At 55.0% G+C, this 23,288-nt stretch overlaps 1 protein-coding gene across 2 annotated transcripts in view; it reads left to right on the top strand.

Moving 5' to 3' along the window:
• The first annotated feature begins 5,821 nt into the window (after positions 1-5,821).
• Positions 5,822-23,288, top strand: part of PDGFRB (platelet derived growth factor receptor beta) — a 37,834-nt gene continuing 20,367 nt past the window's right edge. The window contains exons 1-2 of one of the 2 annotated variants that reach the window (XM_086412430.1): positions 5,822-6,474; positions 22,228-22,273. In XM_086412430.1, coding sequence (XP_086268556.1) covers positions 22,234-22,273 — 40 coding nt within the window. In that variant the 5' untranslated portion in view covers positions 5,822-6,474; positions 22,228-22,233. The remainder of the gene's footprint in view (positions 6,475-22,227; positions 22,274-23,288) is intronic. The other variant, XM_086412429.1, reaches the window with a different exon arrangement.

Genomic DNA, 23,288 nt, shown 5'->3' with positions numbered 1-23,288 from the left:
CTACCCGTCATGTTACATGTTAAGAGGACACTATAACCTTGTCTAAAACTTTCAAGCTGTGCGTCTGAAATCACAGGTCTTCCCCCTGCCTTGGCCTCTGACTCACCATGTGACCTTGAACCCTTGCCTCCCTGGGCTTTGGTGTCCCCAAGGCGCCCACTGCGGGCTGGTTGCTTTGGACAGCCATATAGCTGTGGCACTGAGACCCTGTGTAGCAGGAGAGCCCCCACACCCTTGTCACAGCCTCTTCCTCTGTGACAGCCCCTTATCTCTGGGAGTGGCTGTTTACTGGGCCCCTCTTCCCTCTGGAAGCCCTCCCTCTGGGCTGCTCTCACACACCCAACCAGGGCCTTCTGGGGTGGGGTGCAGAGACAATGGCCTCATAAAGATCTTGGTGATAACTTGGTTTTTAAATCAGGTTTATGGCCCTGAAAGAGAAGAGGTTCTGGGCTCAGCTTCCTGTTGGAAGTGATTTGCCTAAAGAGAAACTGGTGGGCACCAGGGCCAGCAGGAGGCTTACCTGGATTGCTCCCCAGTCCCAGCCCAGCCTCAACCTCACTCTGTGACCTTGGGCAAGGAACGCTCTCTTTCAGAGCTGTTCCTGAGCTGTGGGGAAAGTGGGGATGGCAACCTCTGCCCACCTCCAGGGGACAGGTGTGAGTCTCATGGGTGTGTGCTGGGGCTCCTGGGAGCCCCTCCCCATTCCTGTCTCCCCTCTCATCATGGTCCTCTCCACCTCCTGCCCCCTCCAGAGGCTGGGGGTGCCACCTGCTGGCTCTGTGAGGTACTACTCAAAGGCTCCCTGGGGGCTTAGTCTCAATCGTGACACAGGATGTGCTGATTCCTTTCTTCCTCTCAGCGCAGAAACGAGAGGTGTAGGGGAGGGAGGCAGTCTCCAGCACACAGCTACTTAGGGAGCAGGGGGACACTCGAGCCAGAGGTCCAGGGGCGGAATGTGCTCATCCGAAGGAGCACTGTGTTGATCTGTTGTTCAGAGGAGATACAGAGGCCGGGAAAGGAAGGTCACCCTGTGAGTCGGAGGTCAAGCACGGACTTGTACCTAAAGCAAGCACACACCCATAAGCCTCACTCCCAGTTGGAACATCCTCCAGCCTCTGGGCTGGACAGAGTCAGGGTGGGGACAGTCAGCCGGTAGTTGACGACCATAGCCTCCCCGCTAGTCCCCTGCCTCGCCTCACCTCTTGCCCCTGTTAGCCCATCCTCCTTAAGGTATCACCATAATCCCATCGATCTCCTATTTAAAATCCTGCCCTGGCCCCTGCTGACCCTCAGGACAAAGGCCATACTTTACTACCTCTCCAACCTTACATCCCACTATGTCCCCTCTCTGTGCCTCAACCACTCTTTTCTTCCTGTTCATACACACCAGGCTCTTTCTGGCCTCCAAGCTTTTGCACATGCTGTTTCTTCTGTCTAGAACACTGTTCCTGCCTCTGCATTATATGTAGCCCTTTAACCTCAGATGTCAGTTGAAATATGTCTTCCGCAGAGAAGTTTCAGCCTACCTAAACAAGAACTCCTATATCCACCCTGTTATTCTCTGTTTCTTTCATCACTTTTTTTTTTCTATTGGTGTGGCATGTGAGATCCTTGACATTAGTTCCTTGATCAGGGATCAAACCTGTGCCCCCTGCAGTGGAAGCACGGAGTCTTAACAACTGGACTGCCAGGGAAGTCCTTGTCATAATTTTTGTATTATTAATTTATGGTTTCCTTCGTGTTTGTTTATGAGCTCTATGAAGGTAGGGCTCAGAGTAGGTGTTCCACTAACTTGCATCGCATGCGAGAAACAGCCTGAGAGGCAGAGGTCCCACTCCAGACCTGCTGTGTGCCCTTAAGAGGGTTCTGGCCTTCTCTGGGCCTCAGTAGATCCAGTGAGAGGGAGGTATGTGGCCTCTGTGGGCCCTGTTGGTCTGATGATCTGTGAGCCATCTGTGTACCAGAAGGACACACCCTTGTTCCCAGGGGCCCTAAGACCAAGGTCAGCTGGAGGCTGGGGAGAGGCTGAGATGGCAAGGTCTTGGAGCCCTTATCTCTGGGAACCCTGTCGAGCCTTGGTGGTGACAGCCTGGCCCAGCAAGAGCAGTTCTAGGAATCTAGGGTGGGAATGTGGCCCGAAGTCCCCACTGGCCCCTCTGCCCCACCAGATAGCCACTATGCTGAGTGTCCAGGAGGGGGAGGGGCCGTGTCCTCTGTGTGCCTCTTTTGGTTCCCTCGCTTTTAGGTACAAGGAGCTACCTGCTCAGGGTGTGCAGGATGGAAAGATAACGCACTGGGAGTCAGGAGTCCTGACTTCCCAGCCCCTTCGGTCTCTGCTGACCTCAGGGAAGTCGCCTCCACCCTCTGGGCCTCAGTTTCTGTGTCTGATGGAAGCACTCTTAGGGCTCTTCAGGCCCTGGCATCCAAGATGACTGTGCCAGTGTGTGGCACATGCGTGCTGCATCCCGACCCCAGGCCTGGGGAGCGGGAGGAGGGGCAGTGCTGGGAGTATGGGAGAGCCAGATGTGGGGGCTGCTGGCGCTGCCTGAGTGAGTGCTGAACTGGCCTACTGGGAATTCTCCCACTCAGGCGCCCTTTCTGCCCCCCCACTCCTTCACCCTACGGAGAGCTTCGGCTTCCGGCTCTAAAGAGCGTGGGTGGGGGCTGAGGAGGGGGGGGTCAGTTCATCCTGATTCCCTCCTTTAGAGAAGAACACGGTCCTGAGAGTCTAGACGGAACCTGGGTGCCTGTCCTGGACTCATATCACAGTCACGCTCCATCCCTGGGGCTCAGACATCCTGGGTGTCAAATTGGCGGTTGCACAGGCTTCACTCCAACCCTGGTGGTGGACTTCTGGGACAGCAGCTCCCGGTGACACCGGAGAATCAGGCATCTTTTGTGAGAGCTTTCTCACTCTGCCCTAGTCCTTGAATAAAATGCCTTTGGTGCATCACTTACTCAGGCCTCTCAACAACCCCACGTTACAGCTCAAAACACTGAGGCTCTTTGAGCTCAGTTCATGTAATTTGTCCACAGTCACACAGCTAGGAAGTGGCAGAGTTGGACTGGAACTACATACATCAGAGCCTTGGTTCTTAATCCTCGAGCATGACACTGTGCAGTGGGAAGGGGATGTACTGAACCCCAAGGCCTGCCTTGCACCTTTGCCTCTGCACCCTCTACCTCAGGCAGGGCTCCCCACACCTCAGGCTCTGCCCACTCACCCTCACCCTAGCCTCTCCCAAGACAGGATGGTCAGAGGACGGACCATAGCATCTGGACACGTGGGAGACTGCTTGCGGCTCCTCCTGTCCACAGTGGGGCTGGGGGCCATGCTGACCACCCCAGGGTGATGGGACTGCTCTGGCCACTGCTCACCCCTTCAGAGTACACAGGGGAAACTGAGGCCCAGGAAGTGGAGCGCTCAGCCGAGGGATACACAGTGGTGGGCTGCAGCTGGAATGAGGGAAAACACTATTTCAAGAACAATTCAGACAGTGTACTAAGCCCTTGGGGTACAATATAAATGACAACAGTCTTTTGAGTCATCCCTTGAATTATCTCTGTTTTTTCAGAGGAGGAAACTGAGGCTCAGGAGTTTAAATGACTTCCCCAAGATCCTGTAGCTTCGAACTGCTAAAGCTGGGATTTGAACCAAGCTCTGTCCATCTCTGAAACCTGCCCTGTCAATCATGACCCTTCTTCCTCAACTGTCCAGCCCTCGGGGAGTGCCCTGTGGTGTTCCGTGTGATTCTGCACCCCCCAACCCCATCTCAGCTGTGAGGAGGCGTAACAGCCCTGGTGCCTGCCAAGGGTTAATGGTGGTAGGGGCTAAGTGATTCCAGATGGGCCAGCCGGATGGCCGGGCTGGCCGGAAACCGGCGGCCGCCAGCTTCCCAGGGGAGCCACCAGCAGCCGCCCCCTCCCCTCTGTGCTGCATCTCTGGCCCCCAGCTGTCCCCTTGCCCTGGGGCCCACCCGCCTCCTCTCCCTAGCTAGAGTCCAGATCTAAGAAACTTGTAGACAGAGCATCCCAAGTGCCCTCCAGCACAGTGAGCCCATCCTTGCTATGAACAGATGGGGAAACTGAGGCTCAGAGAAGATGAAGTACCTATCCAAGGCCACACAAGAAGTGCATAGCTGGGTCTCAGGACTCCCAGACTATCTGTTTTGGGTATTGGGATTTGAAATGCCTCCTTGTTCTCCCCCACCAGCCCTACTGACCTGGTCCTAGCAGCTGAACTAAGGCTTCAGAGGTGAATGGCCAAGGCAGATGCTAGGAGGGGAGTTGTAAAGACTGATGAAATCTTTGGACAGAAAGGCCTGACCCTGTGGTCTTTGGAGTCCCCGGACTTTCCCTATGACTCCCTTGCCACTGAGCTGGACTAAGCCCCCTCCCTTGGGAGACTCTCATAGCTCCCACCCCATCATGTGGACCTAGTCTGAAAAACCCTTCTCCCTCTGTGTGGTCTAACCCAAATGTTCTGCTGGGCTGTCCCCAGTGGGCCAAGACCAAGAAATGAGCACAAGATTGGTGACTGTGGTTGGTATGAAATCCCAACCTCCTTCCTTTATGAACAGACACCTGGGGTGAGGTGCTAGAGGAAAAGGTTGTAGATAGAGGGCAGGATGGAAGGAGCTCTGGGCAGAGTCAGGTAGGGCTCCACCTGGGACACCTCTCTTTCCCTCTCTGGGACTCCCCATGTATTACAGTGGTAGGGGTAGGGTGACACAACCCAACTCTCATTAAAAATGATGCCTTTGGTCAGGAATCTGTTGATTAGAGACTTGTTCTGATCGGAGGAAATGAGGGTTGAAGAAATGAAAGGATGGGACTTCCCTGGAGGTCCAATGGTTAAGACTCCATGCTTCCACTGCAGAGCACGTGGGTTCAATCCCTGGTCGGGAAATTTCTGCATGCTATGGGATGCAGGCAGGAAAAAAAAAAAGGAGAGGGTGAGAAGTCCAGGGGCTCCCAGAGAAGGCTTGGCAGACCTTGGTGAGAGGTTGGAAATGGAACACAACAGTACTGGAAGAGAAATGAGAGTTGGGGAAGGGATAACAAGGAAGAGGGTAGGACAGGAGGGCCAGTCAGCACTGTGGTGCGGGTCTTCGTTGGGGTCAGAGCACCTGAATCTGTTCTGGTATGTACAGACCTGACCCTGCCCTAGCTCTGCTGTAGCTGTGTGAGCTTGGGAAGCCCATCTGACTCCTCTGGGCTTCAGTTCCTTGTCCACACAATAAGGAAATAATTCTTTCCTGGTCCTCTGGGGATTTTGAGATGATAGGGGAAGATGTCTGGAAATCTGAAGTTTGCTGGGTGACCTTGGGCATGTCTCTTTCCCTTTCTGTGCTAATTCACCCCGGACCTTGATTTCTTCTTATGAGAAGTGATTGATAACCTCAGAAGGGCTTTTTCTCTCTTCTAAGTCACCTTTTTTCAGAAGCCCTTCCTGATTCCCTCAAGCCTCAGGGAGTGCCCCCCTCTTCGGGCACTGTATCTCCCACTAGCTGGGTACCCTGAGGTCGGAGACTGTAACTTACCTCTGCAACCCCAACACCTGGCACAGTGTCTGGCACATGGTAGGTGCTCAGCAAGCGTGTTTAATGAATGAGTGTCGACTGAGTCACCAGATGGGTTATCAGAGCTCCCTCTGCAGATGGGAAAGCTGAGGCCCAGAGAGGGGACCCACCCCCGGGTGCAACAGCCAGAGGAGGCTACCACCCGAGACAGGCATCAGGCTAGTGGGCCAGGCCACTCTTTAATAAAAGTGACTCAGCGGCTGGCTGGCGTGGGCTGTGGAATTTCTAAACATCCCCTCACATCCTGAGTGAGCAGGCTACGGGAGGGAGCAAGCAGAGGGAAACGAGGAAGAAAAACAAGAAACTTGGGGGAAAAGAAAGAGGGAGGGGGAAACTAAAATTGAAAACAGACACACGCGTCTGCCCTCCCCGCCCCCAGCCCCCCTTCCCCCAGCTGGGCCAATCAGAGGCTGTTCTGCAGCCTTTCCCCCAAAGCAGGGGGGTGGGGGCAGGGAAGCCCACAGTGGGGTGAGCTCCTGGGGCCGCCAGCGGCCCGCAGTCCCTGCCCGCCCTGTCTGGAGCCAGAGGGAAGGAGGGACTGGGAGGAGAGAGCCGGGCCCCTCTGACCAGCGCCACCAGGCAGCAGCCTGCGCTGAGCGACCCGGGCAGCCAGACCCAGGGCGGCCCCTCCTGGCAGCCCTTCTCCTCCACAAGGATGCTTTGGGAGTGAGGCCACTCCTCACCCCGTAGCCCTTCACTCCCTCCATTCTCCTGAGGCTCTGCGAGCCGACAACGCTCCTCACTGTCCTCCCGCTCTGCCACTGCCCCACTTCAGGTCCAGCAGAATCCTTGTGATGCCAGGGGAGAGTAGGCAGTGAGGAGGTCTTCCTGGAGGGGGTGACAGCCCAGAGCCCAGGACTTTGCCCACACCTCAGAAGGCATCAGCAGCAAGGTAAGCACTGGGAAGAGGAGGGAACCCCAGCCTCTTGTCCTGTCCCCTTGTCCCAGACTGCGCCTTCTTGGGTAGGTCAAAAAATGGAAAATATTTTTAACAAAACCAGATGGGAGGAGGCTCCAAGATTGTGGGCGACATCTGGGCTGGAGGAACCAGCTCTCTCCTGCTCAGGCTGCTTCTGGGGTGGGTGCCCCTTGCCCTCATCAAACAAATCCCAGGGGTTTCTGGCAGTGAGCGGGGAGGGGGGCCTTCCAAAGCAAAGCGCTGCCTGTAGGGGGCCGCGAGGAGAGCTGGAAGGAGTATGAAAGGGGATTTGGGAGATGGATCCGGAGATATATCCATGTATCCTGCCGGATACATAGAAAGGGAACCTAGCAGGGAACTGGGGACCTCAGACGCACAGCCTCTGTCCCTGGGCCCAAGCCTTGTCCCTAAGAATCTGTCTGGCTCTAGGCCAGTCGGCCGCCAGGCAACCTCTCGGGATTTAAATGGATTTGCAAATTTTCCGGATTCCTAAGATGTCCTTCCAAACCCCCAGCGGCTGGGAAAGTGCGAAGGCGAGGGGGCAGAGGCAGGCCCGTCCTCAGGCAGGCTGGGCTGGGGGTCTGGGATTCAGCCGTCCGATCTGGGGGCCCCTCTGTGAAGAAGAGGGGTTGGCTATTGGGCCCTTTCCTCTGGTCACAGGCAGCTTCTCAGGCCTTCTCATCTTCCTCTTTCTCCGTGCCATCCTAAAACATGCATCTGATCACCATTCCTTCCGTGAGTCTCCCCAGTAGAAGGTACCTATGGAAAGCCTAAACTCCTAACAGCAGCTGCCACTCATAGACACATTGCATGATGCTAGGACCATTCGGCAGAGAAGGCAATGACACCCCACTCCAGTACTCTTGCCTGGAAAATCCCATGGACGGAGGAGCCTGGAAGGCTGCAGTCCATGGGGTTGCTGAGGGTCGGACATGACTGAGCGACTTCACTTTCACTTTTCACTTTTCATGCACTGGGGAAGGAAATGGCAACCCACTCCAGTGTTCTTGCCTGGAGAATCCCAGGGACGGGGGAGCCTGGTGGGCTGCCGTCTATGGGGTCACACAGAGTCGGACATGACTAAAGTGATGCAGCAGCAGCAGCAGGACCATTAGGGGTGTTTTCTATGCTTGATTTCATGTGCGTTCAAATCCAACGGAAGGGACTGATTTTATACCAAATTTATGGGTGAGGAAACAGAGGCTCAGGACAGCCACACAGCTGGTAGGTGGCAGAGCTCAGGAGATAGTAGGCTCCCTGCCCCAGCACACCAGACTTGGGCTTTGTGTTCCTGCCAGTCAGATCCCAGGCTTCCCAGAGGAATTTTCATGCTCCTGCCGGTAGGCATGCCCTTCCTCACTACCTTGCCTTTTCCTTTAAGGACCCTCCCTCCTCTACCTCCTCCAGGCAACCTTCCTTGGTTCCTCCGGTCTTCCAAGAGCTTGCCATGCCCATCATCCTGGAGCCTTGTTGCTTGACCCTCTGTTTGTGTTCTGTTTACATATCAGAGATTGTTTGGGTCCCAGGCTTCCCCATCCTGTGTTCTGACCCCAGTTCCCCTGGGAAGACAGTGGGACTGAGCAAATGTGGTTCTGAAGGGGAGGAGGGACCTACTGAAGACCTTGTGTTCCCAAGGGTGAGCCCAGAACCCAGGCCTCTTATCTTCCTTCCTCTCTTCCTTATCACCCTCTGGGTGCCTTTCCAGAACCTTACATGGTCCTCCCGACATTTTTCTATGTCAAGGGGGGAGTGTTCCTGTCTCTGTGATCCCAAAGTACACAGATGCCTCTAGTGAGGTCTTCTGAAGTCAGGCCATCTTCCCTTGCCTCCAAGCAGCAGAGCCTTGAATCCACAGCACTTGGGAACATGCAGACTATGTTGGTCACCATCCTGGAGTGCTGACTCTGTGCTGGAACCTCTCGAGCCTTATAATCCCCATCTCAGGTCTTTAGAATCAGTATTATGATTACCCCTTGAAGACAAGGAAAACAAAGCTCAGAGAAGCTAAGTGACTTTCCCAGGGTCACACAGTTGGTAGAGTTGGTATGTAGGCTGAGGTCTGCCTGAAACCAAAGACTTAACCTCCTTGCTCCCAGGGAGGCTCTGGTCAGAGGAGAGAGTCTTCATCTTCCCTCAGAGCCTGCTCCTGGGTCCAGCACCTTCTCCAGCAGAAAGTTTAGCTCCTGGGTCCACCCAGCCCCGGCTTGGTCCTGAGTGAGGAGGGAGACCATCTGGTGAGCCCTCTCCCTTCAGTGGTGATCAGGCAGCCCTCCCTCCTCTGTGGGAAGAAGAGCTGAGACTTCTAATTGCCCACAGATGTGGGGCAGCGGAAAGCACCGTGGATTCAGAGTCAGAAAACCCAGCGCTTGTCCTGGCTCCTCTCAAATCCTGTGTGGCCAACCTCAGGCCCCCACGTCCTCTTTCTTGCTTCGTCTGCATCTGGAAGGCAGTGGGCATGGTGGGTAAAACAACACCAGTTTCCGGCATCTGATGACGCCCCCTTGGCTCTAGCTAACTGTGTGACCCTGGGCCAATGCTCTGCCTCTCCGGGCAATAGGTCCCTCCTTTGTGAGCAGTAGGGTGGGACACAGAGTCGACAAGGTAATAATATAGATAAGGCACTTAGCATGGTTCCTGCATCTCGTGCAGCTGGACCTAACACCTAAGAGAGCAAAGAGAGCGCCTCTGCTCTCCCCGCCTCCTGTACAGGATGACATGGTTGTGACCTTGGTCTGCACATCGTGAAGGGCTGTAGCCATGGAAGGGAAGGAACCTGGGCATCATGGCTGTGCTGAAGGCTCACTTCCATCCTCCAGGCACAGTCTGGCTCCGAGACCAGCTGCCTTCCGGGCTGAAGGAGGGAATTCTGGGCCTTTTGCTCAGATTGGGCTACTGAATGGTGAGGAGGGAGAAAGGAATGAGAGGGCCTCAGGCACTCCTGAAACACCCCCATGCCCTATTTTTGGCAGACGGTTCAGAACCCACAGACAGTGGACCCTTGGAAGGGGGAGATCTTCCCCCCTATTTTCCACATCTCCCCCCGCAACCTGCCCATTGGCCATGTCTTCCCAGCATCAGAGCTTGAAGCACCTCCACTGGGAAGCCATGTGTGAGAGAGGACAGAACTGGGAGCAGCCTTCTCTGAGCACTTTCATTGTGCTTTTTACATCCATTGCCATCAAGGTCATGGCTATATTCCTCAGCACTTAGAACAGGCCTGGCCTTCAGTGACTGCTTAATAAATATTTGCGGAACTAATTTAATCATCGCAGACTACCTCAAGGAGGGGACATAAACTCTCCAATTTATAGAAAAAGAAATGCCCAGAGAGGTTAAGAGGTTAAGTCAGTTGCTCTAAGTCCCACAGCTAGGATATGATGGAGTCGGGACATAAACCTGGTGTTCTTGACTCCAGAGTCCATGACTGAGAGACGGGGTGGGGACTGGGCTTCAGCTGTGGGGGCCCCTCAGAGCTCTAGAGGTGGTCATCAGACCCTGGAACCCATCCTGTATGACTGTGGGTGAGTCAGTCCCTCTCTGGGCCTCAGTTTTCCCATCAGTAAAATAAGGATTTTTGAACGAGATGATCTCTGAGTTCCTTCCAGCTGTAAAACAATTCCAGGATTCCAAGCCGCGCCAGTCCAGATTGGCAGCCACACAAGCCCTGTTGTGTACTCAGGGATCATGCATATTTAACTTCACAATGAAAGGGTTTTTTCTTACCCCTTTTCTGCACGTTACAGAGAGCGGTCAGGATCGATGACCACTAATGGAAAATGGTGCCCTATGATCAAGAGGAAGAACTTTCTGACAATCAGAGCAGCCTGGAAATGCACTCTGTTTCTTGGGGGAGCTCTGAGTGTGTGTTTCCCCAGCAGCCACAGGCCCATTTTTCTTGGATACTGAGGAGGGAGGGTCAGGACTGCCTGTGAAGGGGTGTGTGTGGATGCTGTGACCCTTTGCTGATTTTTGAACTTCATATGCTCTGATTTCAAAGTAGGCTTTGGCCAATGGTAGATGGACAAATGGTGGGGCCCACAGGCAAGGGAATGGATGCAGAGACCCACCTCTAATGGGAGGAGTGTGGAATTCACATAGTGTTGCTCCCAGTGTAGAAGCCAAACCTAAGCCCCTCCCAAGACTTCAGGCCCAGAACCCTCAGGCCAAAGAGCTTCCTGAACCCCCAGGCCATGGCCCCAGGACCCCTCTTCCTAACCCCAGCCTAGTACAGGAGGTTGAAAATCAAAGTGTATCATTTTAGCTGTATTAGCACCCTCTCTTTTCCTCGCTTCAGATCAGAGCTCTTTAATGTCTCAAGTGCGCAAAGCCTTTCATCTGCCAGAGGTACCAGCTTCTCTACCCTGTGATGGAAAGGGTCGTCACTTGGGAGGTGGGGGCAGCAGGGCCAGGGGGTCAGACAATTCCTGAAGGTCAGAGATGAAAAGGACTATGGGGATCACTCTGCTCAACTTCCTTATTGTATGCAGGGGACACTGAGGTCCAGAGAAGAGGAGGGATGTGCCTCAGCTGTAGCACTGAGCCCAGGATCCAGCCTGCTGGCCTGGACTTTCCTCTGCTCCAGCGCACATGTTGGATCTTCTCCACCCATCTCTGTGGCTCAGGGCTCAGGGCTCAGGCTCCAGCTCTCACTAGATTGAGGTCACAGGGCAGAGTTTGGGCTAGAATGGAGCAATGCCACCCCAATGAGGGATGGGAGCCCCTCTGGGTAGTCTTGTGGACCATGGAGCCTTTGATTATATCACTTCTCCATCCCAGCCATAATTTCCTTTTATGTAAAACAAGGGGGCAAGGGGACAGTTCAGTGACCTCAAAGGTTACATCCAGCTCCACCCTTAGCCCCTGAGAGCTCCTGTCAGGCTTTGTGTGGCTGTGTCACATCTTACTGCTGTCCTGGTTACCTTCTGTCTTGGAAGTGGAGCCATAAGGGCTGTGACACCCTCCTTTTCCTCCTTTTTTAGCTTCTCTACTCCTGAAGCTGAGCCTAAGTGGTGGATAGTGGGAGGAGGTTCCAGCATCAGCCCCAGAGGGCAGGGCTCAGATTTACAAACCTGTCACTAAAGGCCCGGCTTCTCCTAGCCCAGGGTTTTGGGAATGAAGGTAAGGGCTCAGGGGTGACTCAGTGGACTGTGGGCTATTCCACTCTTACCTATATTTCTGTTCTTATCATAATAATCTTATCTTATTATGTTCTTATCAGGCTGGGGCCTTTCTGTTGAATGGATAGTAAAAGTGATAAGTACACGGAGAGATGGATAAACAGGTTGGTCGATGGCTGGATGGACGAATAGACGGCCTCCCCTTTAGTCCAGGGAGCAGGGATGACTTCATAAGCATTCAACATGTGCAGGCACAGAGGATTTCATGCTTAGAAGGGCCTTGCCTTGAAATGCTTAATAGTATTTTTTAACAAGGGTCCCGACACTTGCATTTTGCCCTCAGCACAGCAAACTATATAGTTGGTCCTGCCAGGGAATTCAGGCTGGGTTTGAGACGGCTTCATCCTGAAAGCTGGTCTTGCTGCCTCTACTGTCCCCATCTAATCCATACCCTCCCACAAACTGCCAGGCTACTCCTGTCGCCCACCCTGTGGAGGCCCTCCCCATAAGTGCTTAGAGTTGCCCTGTTGTCACCCTAGGCAGCAGCCAGCCCCCCACCCTCACTGCCAATACCCTGGCAAGTTGGCTCCCCAGTGCCTCCAGGGCAGAGCCCAAGTCCTTACTCAGCACCCCAGTCTTTTCCCAAAGTGACCCCTGCCCTCCTTCTCTGCCCATCACCTGCCTCTTTGCTGAAAAAGCCCCAGTTTCCAGCCTCACAGTCCTTTGTTTGCCATCACCCGATGCCTCACAGTCTCCCACTTCCTTAACTGCTCATACAGAGCTTCTGTGGAATAGCCTTCCCTGGCGTCATCCCCCAGGGAGCCCAACTCACAGCCACTCCTCCCCCTCAAACCATCCTATAATCATAACAGTTACCACTGACTGAGTGCCTGTCATACGTCAGGAGCCTTTCAGCATCATCTCTACCTCTCATGGCAATGGAAAAGGGTGTCTCTTTTGCTGTTTCCCAGGAAAATGGGACTCAGGGAAGTTAAACTCAGAGAAGTCGCGTGGTTATGAGGCAGTGGATTAAGTGGCTGGGATTGCTGCTCCTGGCCTGACCGAGCCCCTCTGGGTACTTTCATTTCCCTGGGAGGCATCAGGCACTGTCCCCTGGCATCAGAGTCCCATATGTCTGTTCAGCCCCCTCATCACTCTGAACCATCACCTCCCTAGATGGAAAGGGTCACCATTGCCTGCTATCCTGAGGATCAGAGAGTTGACCTTCCATAGCCATTTGAGCTCTCATGCTGAGTAAGCATCTATTGAGCGCCGGTATGCGTGCTAAGTCACTTCAGTCGTGTCCGACTCTTTGTGACCCTATGGACCATAGCCCGCCAGGCTCCTCTGTCCATGGGATTCTCCAGGCAAGAATGCCAGAATGGGTTGCCATGCCCTCCTCCAGGGGATCTTCCCGACCCAGGGATCGAACCCACATCTCTTATGTCTCCTGCATTGGCAGGCAGGTCCTTTACCACTAGCGCCATCTGGAAAACCCATATTGGGCACCTACTGTAAGCCTGGAGAATCCCAGGGATGGGGGAGCCTGGTGGGCTGCCATCTCTGGGGTCGCACAGAGTCGGACATGACTGAAGCAACTTAGCAGCAGCAGCAGCAGCAGGAAGCCTAATCCTATATGAGGAACTTAAAGATATCCCCCAGGTTGTTAGGTGGGCTTTCTCATTTGTGAGAAGTTGAACTAAGGGACTAAGACAAAGAGCAGGTTGGCAGACAGTGGACTGTTAGCCTTGGGTTCTGGTTCTGGAGGAGGGGCCCCCACCCCTGCCCAAGCTGAGCCTGCTGACACCGCCAGTAACAACAGCAGCGACAGTAACAATAGCAGCAACCCTTCTTGGCTTTCTCACCACCCCGTTTCCCACACGGACCCCTTTGCTGACAAGCCTAGCCTAGCCGGGTCTCAAGGCCAAGTGAGTGAATGAGTGAGTGACTTATTCTCCCGTGAGTGAATGAAGAAGAGTCACGTGGCCACTGACTTGGCCGAGGGCTGTGCGCCAGGCCCTGCTCTGTGCATTTTACTTGTATTAACTCATTCGAAGGCCTCGACAACTCAATGACGAGCCCGGACTTAGAGAGAGGAGACCCGAGGCACAGGGAGGCTGAGTAACAGCGAGTGGGAGACTCAGGGTGAGCTCCTGGAGGAAGGGGTCAGAGAACAGATGTGGAGAAAATAAGGGGACTAAAACGTGGGAGTTTTCTCCCCTCTGGCTCTGGCGCGCAGGAGGGCTATGAGGGGAATCTCAATGCTCTGTAATTGGCATCAATTAATGGCAGATTCTTGTTAGCTAGCTGCCCCACCCGATGTGTGGACTCTGGGCTGCTGGGGGAAGGCCGCGTGCTGGTGGGTCAGTCCACACGGCCGAGGCCCGCCTGCCCCCTGCCCACTTGGCTCTGAGAACCCATTCTGTGTTCGGCCCCCACCCCAGCCCGGGGCTGATCCCGGGCTGGCAGCAGCCAGGGGAACAGAAGGTTTGCTTGTCTGCGCCTGCCGCACCCCCCTCCCCAGTCTGAGCCTGGGACCCCTCTCGGGGGCTCCTTTGGCTGCCAGGGCCTGGCTCTCTCTGTTGCCATGGCACCGGCCGGAGATGAGGCTCTGGGGGGCGGTGGGGGGCGGGGTTGCAGGGAGGACAGCCGAAGGATGGTGGAGGCCTAGAACTCTGCAGCTGCAGGGGCCCCTGGGCCCTCTGAACAGTGGAAAGGGGGTGCTGGGGCCCCAGCAGAGGTAGGCCTGGAGCATGAATGCAGCATAGCATTGCACCTAGCCTGACTGCCGGGATGCTCTGTCTACAGCCTTTGGGACAGGGCTTGTGGTAGACCAGAGCCCTGCTGTCCTCAGCAAGGACTCCTCTCCTCAGTGTAGATGCTGACCCTCAGGCTCTGCAGTGATGTCCCAGAAAGGTTCTGAGATCCTGCCTTGCTTAACTTCCAAATTCCTGGGTGAGCTGGGGTAGATCCCCTGCTCAGGACTCTGACCTCTGAGGACCTCGAATACCTGAGGGCTTGAGCCCATTAGGGTGAACCCATGTGGTAGTGCTTCTCTGGGAACAGACCTGTTTCTGGGCAGAAGCTAGGCAGTCCAACATAGTGGTTAAGAATACATGTTTGGGATCAGTCAGATGGGCCTGAGTTTGAATCCCAGCTTATCATTGGCTTTTATTAATTTGTTGTGTGACCTTGAGCAAGTTGCCACACCTCTCTGAGACTTAATTTCTTCCTCTATGAATAGAAATAATGATTGTACCCTCCTCACAGGATTGTTGTGAGGATGAAACCAAATTCCCAGGTCATGTCATTTAGCAGAGTGCTTGGCTCTGAATTAGTAAGGGCTTTTGTTTCCACATTGTGGAGCATCAGAAAAATGAACGGGAAAAAAGATGCCCTGCTTGTGGGGACAGCGAGTCATTGATGGTGGCAAATGGAAGCAGGACTAATGGGCAGAGGGTATAAAGAGACAGACGGAGCACATGTAATAAAAGTTTCCAAACAGCCTGACCCCTGAGGAACCTGAGCTGTTCAAGAATAGAATGGGCCATGGTGAGGTGGCGAGATCCCTATCGTGGGAGGTGTGCAGTTGGGAGGCTTGACAATTGCAGAGAGGCTGGGGGAGAGATGAAGTAGGAGGACTTACAACCCATCTCACACCTAAGAATATAGAGTTCTGTGAAAGATGATGTGACTGTCTGCCTCTTTGTTCTGCCAACTTCAGTTTCACCTGGCTGAAGAGGGGAGAGGTTGGAAAATAGAGGGTGAACAAACAAGCCTGTTGACTCCTTTATTGAGCTCATACTGTGTGTCAGGCACAAGCTTGACATCTTTGCCTCCTGTCTTAGAAAGGCTGTCACATGGCTGTTGAGCCTGTGTGCTCTGGGATCAGTCCACCCGGGATAGAAAAGGGGCTCCACCACTGGCGAACTCTGTGACCTTGGGCAAACGATTTGCCCTCTCTGTGCCTTGTTCTCCTTATCTATAAAATGCAGAAGCAACACCGATATCATGGATTGTTCTGAGACCATTCACATTAAGGGCTTGGCCCAGGCATTGAGTGATAAGAACTAAATCAGAGTTGGCTATTCTTCTTATTTTCAAGGTCTTCTAAGTCTTTGTTCCTTTTGGAAGGGGGCATTGAGGCCCAGCTGGGATCCAGAGGACTCTAATCCAGGGATCCACTGGGCCTGGGCAGAGCCAGGCCACAATGGCCCAGGGGGTGGCCGTGGGGACGAGCAGGGAGGCCAGTGAGGCGCCGGAGGAGGCAGGAAGCGTTTGCTTGGCGGGCGGGTGGACAAGGGTATGTGGCGGGCCTCCCTCCCTCTCTGACCTCCTTCTCAGGCCGGTTCCCAGCCTGTGTGGGGACCCAGACCCCCTCCCCTGGGCCCCCAGTGGCCGCGAGGCACACACTGAGCGCTTTCCCACGAACTGTTCCAAGTAACTAGGGCTGCTCCCCCTACCTCCAAGCGCCTGCTGCTACTCTGCGGCGGGTGAGGGGTGTGTGGCAGGAGAGAGGGCTCGGACTGGGAGGGATCAGTCCATGTTTTATCAGCCTGGCTCCAATCCAGACAGATGTTTCGTTTTATTTTGAACTTCCAGAAAAGAGGTCATTTCTTTCCATTGTGTCCCTGGGGAGGCCTCCTGGGGAGAGAAGAACAGAGTGAGTGACAAGAGCATGGGGGCCTCACTTGGGCCCCTAGGGAGCTGGAAGGACAGCATCCTGCCCCCTCCGTGGTGATGAGCTGTCTGTCAGCAGGGCAGGGAGTGAAGGTTCTTACAGGCTGGGCTAAGAAGCCAGCTTTTATGTAGGGTGGATGGAGAGCCGTGGAGGCACCAGGGAAGGACATGGTTGGGTGGGGATTTCAGGAAGGTTGCTCTGGTCAGGGGATGAGAACAGGCAGGAAGGCTCAGACTAGAGGCGATGTGGTACCATGGGGTAGCCAGAGGTCACCGAGCTTGTGCTGGAGGGGGTGGGGTAGGACCATCAGAGTGATGTTCCATGGAACTGGCACTGTCCTTTCATCCCACACGGACTTCCAGAACAGCTGGACCCCATTCCAGGCCCCAACTTAGCTGATTTCTGCTGCTTTGTTTGGAGGACCTCGTAGATACCTGGAAAACAGAAAGGTCCTCTGGGTCTAGAAGCAGCATGGCAGGGAACTGGGCCTGGGTGATTGGCATCACTGTGTGACTCAGGTCAGGTTGCTCACCCTCTCTGGTCTCCACATGATCCTGAGGTTTGTGGGGAGGTTCAGTGTGTAGGGTGGAATGCTGACCTTCAGCAGCAGAAGGGGCATTGGATCGACATGCCCTCAACCTCAGGTGAAAGCTCCACAACCTCAGCTGAGTTCTAGCTTTCTAACCCCTGCCCATAACTATCTCCCAACCCAATGGACCCTGCTCTCCTTCCTGGCTCCCAGGATGGGGTTCCCTACCCATGCTTCAAGATGGCACCTACAGCTCAGCCCACTTGGAGTGAGCCCACAGAGCCACACCCTCTGCCATCACTCTCATACTCCCCCAGCTGCTGGCGGGAGGACTCAGGCTTTGGCTCCAGATCCCTCTTGCCCCCACACACTCCCAGGCCTGGAGCTGGCTGCCTTCTTTGAGCTGAGTCATGACATCCTGGCCAGGGCCACTCCCCAGCACCCTACCCCCATCCCAGCATTTCAACTCAGCACGGCTACTTCCAGACCAGGGTCCTGAGAGTCACCCGTGTCAGCCCCAGCAGTGTTCTCAGGACAGCCCTGCCCACCCCATGTACAGATGGGGAAACTGAGGCTCAGAGAGGCGCAGGACTGTACAAGCAGGTGACAGAGCTGGGCTAGGACCCATATCCCCTCCTCTCAGCCGGGGATCTGCCCCTGAAGTTTGTGTCTGGGGCTGTGAAGTGTCCGTGGTGTAGGAGGGAGGACCAGAACACCAGGCAGGAGACTGGAGTCTGCATCCCACTTCTGACAGCAACTTAGCAAGTCGCCTCCTCTGAGTCTGTTTCTAATCCCTGTCTGACTGGGACAAGGCCGGGAAAGTGATATAAAGGTCTGTGTGTGGTGGGCGGGGGCAGTATCCTGTCGGGAGGGAGTGGACAGCAACTGTTGTTCAAACCCTGGGCCTTGAACCACCAGCCTCACATCAAAACCAGGGCTGGAGGCAGGGGCTGCCCAGGCAGATGAACTACAGCACCCCACTAGCCCCCTGAACCCAGCCTGCTAGGTCAAAACCCTGACACTGGTCCCTGTCCTTCTCCAAGCCTCAGTTTTCCCGTCTGCACAGTGGTGCACAGGAAGAGGGTTGGATCAGATAGATGGTCCCTGAGGGCCTCAGAGCTCTGACATTCCAAGACTCTAACCCCGTGACCCCAAGGCCAGGCCTCCCCCTCCCTCTGGCATCTTGTTTATTCAGAGCATCCCTGGCCCGAGACTGCGGGCCTCAAGCACCTCTCCTCTGTGAAGCAGGGCTTCCTCCCATCCCCACCTCACTGCTATTTCTGCCCAGCCTGATCCTTGCCTCCAGACTGAGTGTCCCCCTGCCCCCTCAGGTACCCACATCCCCTCCAAATCCTAAAACCAGCTCAGGGCCAGCTCCTACTCCTTCTGTTCTGCCTCATTCTCATCTCAGAAAAAGATATTGTGCCTCCAGCACAGACACATTCCTGCCCCCTAAGTACTCCAAGCCAGAAATAGGAGTGGGGCTCATTTAGGACACCTCTTTCTCCAGCCCCTCTACATCCAGTCACCACGTCCTGTCATTCTGGGCTGGCTAAATCTCAGTCCTGTCTGTTTCCACCAGTCCCCACTGACGTTGGAACAGCCAAGCCCAGTAAACACAGTAGTGGTGGCAGAGCCATCTACCTCGGCTCAGTCTCTGCTCTGTGCTCTTAGGCAAGTAAATAAGCACTCCCTGCCTCAGTTTCCCCATCTAAAATAGGGTGATCCTTGTATCTATCTACCTCATAGTGTTGTCTGAGGAGCAAGTGAGTCAGTCTATGTCAAGTGCTCAGGATAGTACCTGGCACAGTAAGTGCACAGCACACGCTGACTTTGTGTCTTCTCTGTGCCCACGTGTGCATGTGTGTTCAGGTGAGTTTGGGGTCCCATGGGCACATGCTCTATGCGTGTTGTATGTGCATAGCTTTGCTTGTGCTAAGTACACGTGTGATTTAACCTGCATGTGTGCACCTCACATGGGCATGTGGGAGAGCCCCGAGGTGGTGCTGCAGGCGTGGTGGAGCTGCATGCATGCACGTGTGGGCTTGCGCATGTCTGATGCCGGCGTGCGGGCTGGGCACACACAGGGCCCGCTGCCCTGTATTTCAGAGCAGTGTGTGAGCGAGCGCGTAGGCAGGAGCCTGTGCTGTGTGCACGTGCTCTCCGTGTGAGCCTCCCCCACTGGCAGCAGTGCAGGCCCCCCTCCCCAGCCTGCCTGTGTCGTGGGAGCCTTGGGACCCCGAGGGAGGGAAGCTGCTGCTAGCGGATGTGGCCAAGATGGACTGGATTTATTTAGATTAAGGCGGTGGGAAAGGAGTGGAGGCTTGTATGAGCAGGGCTGAGGCTCTGAGGAGGAATCCTCAAGCACACTTGTTCCTCTGGACTTGAGGTCATACCCTGGACTGAGGGGGTACCTCTGACTCACTGTGAGGAGCTGGGCAATTATCCCATCTGTGGATCTCTGTACCCCCAACCGAGCCAAAATAGGAAGACTCATGAGAACGTCCCACACAGCACTCGCCTCACAAACAAAGGGGAGATCTCTGAGGGTCCCCTCCCTCTCTGTGCTCCAAGGGCCTTCTGAGGCAGGAGAGTGTGGTAGGAAGGGGATTCCTCCTCCCTATGACATCCACTTTGTCCCAGGTGGCTCCTCCCTGGAAAGCAGTCTTGCCCCTGAAGAAGAGAAGTGGTCACAGGCAAGCCCCTTTCCCCTATTTTAGCCACCTGGGCCTTTCTGGGGTTGGCTGCAAATATACAACCTCTGGGAAGCACAGAAGTCTGTAGGCATTGGGTAGACAACTGGAGGTGTCAAGGAGTCATCCAAGATGGCTCAGGAGGTTGGGTCCCAGTCCCCATTCTGGTTCTTCCCAATCCACCAGCTTGTTGCCCATGCCACACTTCCACTGTCACCTCCAGAGGGCCATATTACCTGTTTATTTGTCTGGAAGTCACCTGAAAAACAGAAGCCCAGAGAGGGAAAGAATTTGTCAAAGTACACACAGCAAATCTGGGACCAAATGGTTAGGGAAGTGAATCCATGGAATGAAAATGGGTTATGGATGCTCATTTTGCTCCAGCCTCAGGAATGTTGCCTTTCCTCTCATCAACAACCCCATGTCCCCAGGCCACCCCGGCAAGAATAATAGTGACTAGAACCTTCTCTCTGGCAGTGTTAGAGCAAGGCTGGCTCTCTGAGATGATCCATCCAAACCTCTCCCTGTATGGAAGGGGAAACTGACTCCCAGAGAGGGCTGGAGGCTCAGTCTCATGGTAGGTCTGAAGTCCCATGTGAAATGCTCATTTCATGGAGGGAGAAGCCAGTTCAAGATCCCTGGTTATCTATACTCTCCCTAAGGTGTCTCCACTTTCCCTGAGCTCCTTTGCCTATCCCATCCTCTCTCTGCAGCCTGATTCTGCCTTTTTGATGTGACTGGGCCATGACAGTCTGTCTGTAGGTCTCTGCTGCCTGTTCAAGAAGGCCCCTCCCAGCTCAGAGCCTCAGGGACTCTAATCCCCCTGAGCCCCAGGTCTAGCAGAGAGGAGCCAGGGTCGAGGGCTGCTCACCCAGGGGCCTAGTACACAGCCTTCCAGAGCCAGGCCAGTCCTAGTTGTCATGACCTCCCATCTCCAGGCCAGCCGACCAAATTCCTCCTTTAGAATAATAAACAGTGTGGCCAGCCAGAGAGGTGGGGAGGGGATGGGCAAGGAGGCTGAAATGACCCCTTCCCCCAGCCTCCACTGCTAATGATTTTCTTTGGCTGAGATCTCTAGCAGGAAGGGGGGATCCAGAGAGGCACCCACTAAGGGGCAGATAGGCCTCTGTGGGGGCTGCTGGCTCCACTGTGGCGCTGCTTCGTCCTGCCGGAAGAGGTCTGGCAACCAGCTGGAGGGCTGCGGCAGGAGGGGTGGGCGGGGGGCGCTGGGGATGCGGCCTCAGCATGGCTGGGCTTTGAGTCTAAGGCATTTGGCAGAGGGGAGGGGGCTCTCAGGAAGGCTGGTCTGAAGAGGAGAGCAGATTTATTCAGGGAGTTCTTAGGGTGCTGAGCAGACAGCTGAGACCAGTGGTCCCCAGTCCAGGCCCTTGCCTGTGTCTCATGCTGAATGTGTAAACACAGCCCTGCAAGTGAGCCACTTGCCATCGTCCTGTGTTTTGAGAGCTGGAGACAGAGGCCAGTGAAATGTGATGGTGCAGGAGGTAGCCCTGCTGGAGCTTAGACTCACATCCTAGCCCTGGATTGCAAACTAAAAGGGATGAGATGAGGGTGGAGTGGAGCAATCTGGCATGGGCTTAGGAGTCAGGCCAGGCTGGGCAGCCACTCAGGGAAGGCACCAGGCTTTCTTGTCTCCTTATCACCTGGTCTCTCCCACATTTCTTGCCCTAGGACCCCCACCCACTTCTGGCCTCCTTCCTGTTGATACTGCGGTCAGAACTTTGCAAACCTGGGTATTGCTGGTTATTTTGGATCCTCGGATGGGGCTGCCAAGGGCAGGGAGAGGGTGAAGACCCATATAGTCCGATCTGTCTCCCTCTGTGTCCCTGCTTCTCTTTCTGCCTCCATCACTGGGTGATTCCTGTCTGTATCTCTGAGTCTTTGTCTTTCTACCCCTATCGTTCCGGTCACTTTGTCTCCCTCCAGAACAAGCTCTGCCATGTAACCCTGGGTAAACTTCTTCCCCTCTTAAAGCCTCATTCTCCCCATCTGGATACTGAAGGTGGGGGTGAGGGGCTTGGATTCAGTAGTTTGCAAGGATGCTGTGCTGTGTGGTGAGGCCTCCTCTGGGTCCAGCCCCTGGCCCCTCGCCCTGGGCCTCCCTGTGCAGCCTGGGGCTGAGTTAAGGGGGCCAGGCGTGGGGGGTGCCCCCCACATTCCACAGCCCCACTCCCCCGCTTCCCTTCCCATAGCCGCCTCCATTTCCTGTTGTGCTTGTGGAACTGTGGGAGTTCTCTGGGTTCTGGCTCACCCCCTCCCTCTCCCTCAGGCCTTTCATCACACTTTCCTAAATATTTGTCCTGGCAGATAAGAGCCTGGTATTGGAACTGTCACCCGGAGGATAGGCTGTTAGAGCCGGTGGGCCCCTGAACACCATCCAGGCCAAGACCCCACCCCCACCATACGTACCCAAGGAGAAGCGGGGGGTTCAGTCAAGACCATCAAAGAAGTAGAGGCAGAGTCAAAGCAAGGTCCAGGCACCCCGAGACTTGGCCCAATTCAGGGGAAGGAGCCCCTTGGGCATGAGTGCCCTCTTGGTGTGGAGTATGGGTAGTCTTTGACTTTAGCCTAATGGATCCAGGGGCTGGGTGGCTCAAGCTGGGGCTTACTCTACAGGACCCAGGGCAAAGATGGGCTGTGGCACTGCCTCTGGCTACTCTGAGCCCTGACTCCTGTTTACCTTTGCAGGATACCATGTGGCTTCCGAGCGCCATGCAAGCTGTTGTCCTCAAAGGTAGGTAGGCTTGGGCAGGGATAGGGGGCCCTGGGGAACCTCTAGGTAGGACTCTGAAGCTGGCAGGGTGGCTTATGCTAGCACCAGGACCTGGGAGCCCAGGGGCGCTGCTCTGCTCTTGAGCTTCAGTTCCCTGCCTTTCTACTGGGTCTCAGTGGAGGCCTCCTTCCACTGTCCACCCCTCAGCTCAGAAACTTCAGTGGACCTCTGCCTGTCCAGAGCCATCAGCTCAAATTCTTGGTTTGGCCCTCCATACTCTATGTCCCCTCACCAACTGTCCCCACCCTCTTCCCTAACAGTCACTCTGGTCTCCCATCTCTTATCAGCACTTACTGATATCAGTCTGGCCTGTCTGGTTCTGGTGAGGGACTCCCCTCCTATTCACGGACCCCTCATTGGCTGTGAGCTCCCAAGTCTGGGTGGGCTTTTTTCAAGCAATCAATGCTGACTAGGCAATCAGTGGCCAGCCAAAGGTTCACCCAAGGATGACTGACCCACTGGCTGAGCACCCATCCATCTAAATGGGTGCTTATTTTCACCTCCAGGGTTTTCAGCTGCTGAGGCTGGGCACAAGGCCTACAGCATCCTTCCCCAGGGCATCAGCAAGCAGAGGGAAAACCAATCACTCGACATCCCCAGCACCCTTCAGCCTCCAGGGGCCTCAGTCTCTTTCCTGACCTGATCTGCCCCACTCTGGACTATGTTGGCCAACACCTCCCCAAGCAGGGCCATCTCTGGGCTTTGGGTACAACCTGGGCAACTGGGGCAGCTGCAGGGAAGAGGCTCAGAAAGTGACCTGGGAAGTAATGCAGGAACTGGGGGCCTGGGAATTGCTTCCCAAGGATTTCCTGATGTCTTTGAGAGAACATGCCTGCAGCCTGAATGCCACACTGCAGAAGGACTGCAAGGCTGGGGGTCTCTAGGCACTGAGAGCGGGAGGCCAGGAGTCCCTGGGGACTAGACCCTGGGCAAACAGGTCTCAGAGCCATGGCTTCCAGTCTCTGTTTTCTGTGGA

This window comes from Bos grunniens, chromosome 7, assembly GCF_055505025.1.
Source record: "Bos grunniens cultivar Pamir isolate PY7600 chromosome 7, Bosgru_T2T1.0, whole genome shotgun sequence".
Classification (NCBI taxonomy): domain Eukaryota; kingdom Metazoa; phylum Chordata; class Mammalia; order Artiodactyla; family Bovidae; genus Bos; species Bos grunniens.
Note: the sequence above shows the minus strand (reverse complement) of the source record. Positions and strands in the feature narration are given on the sequence as shown.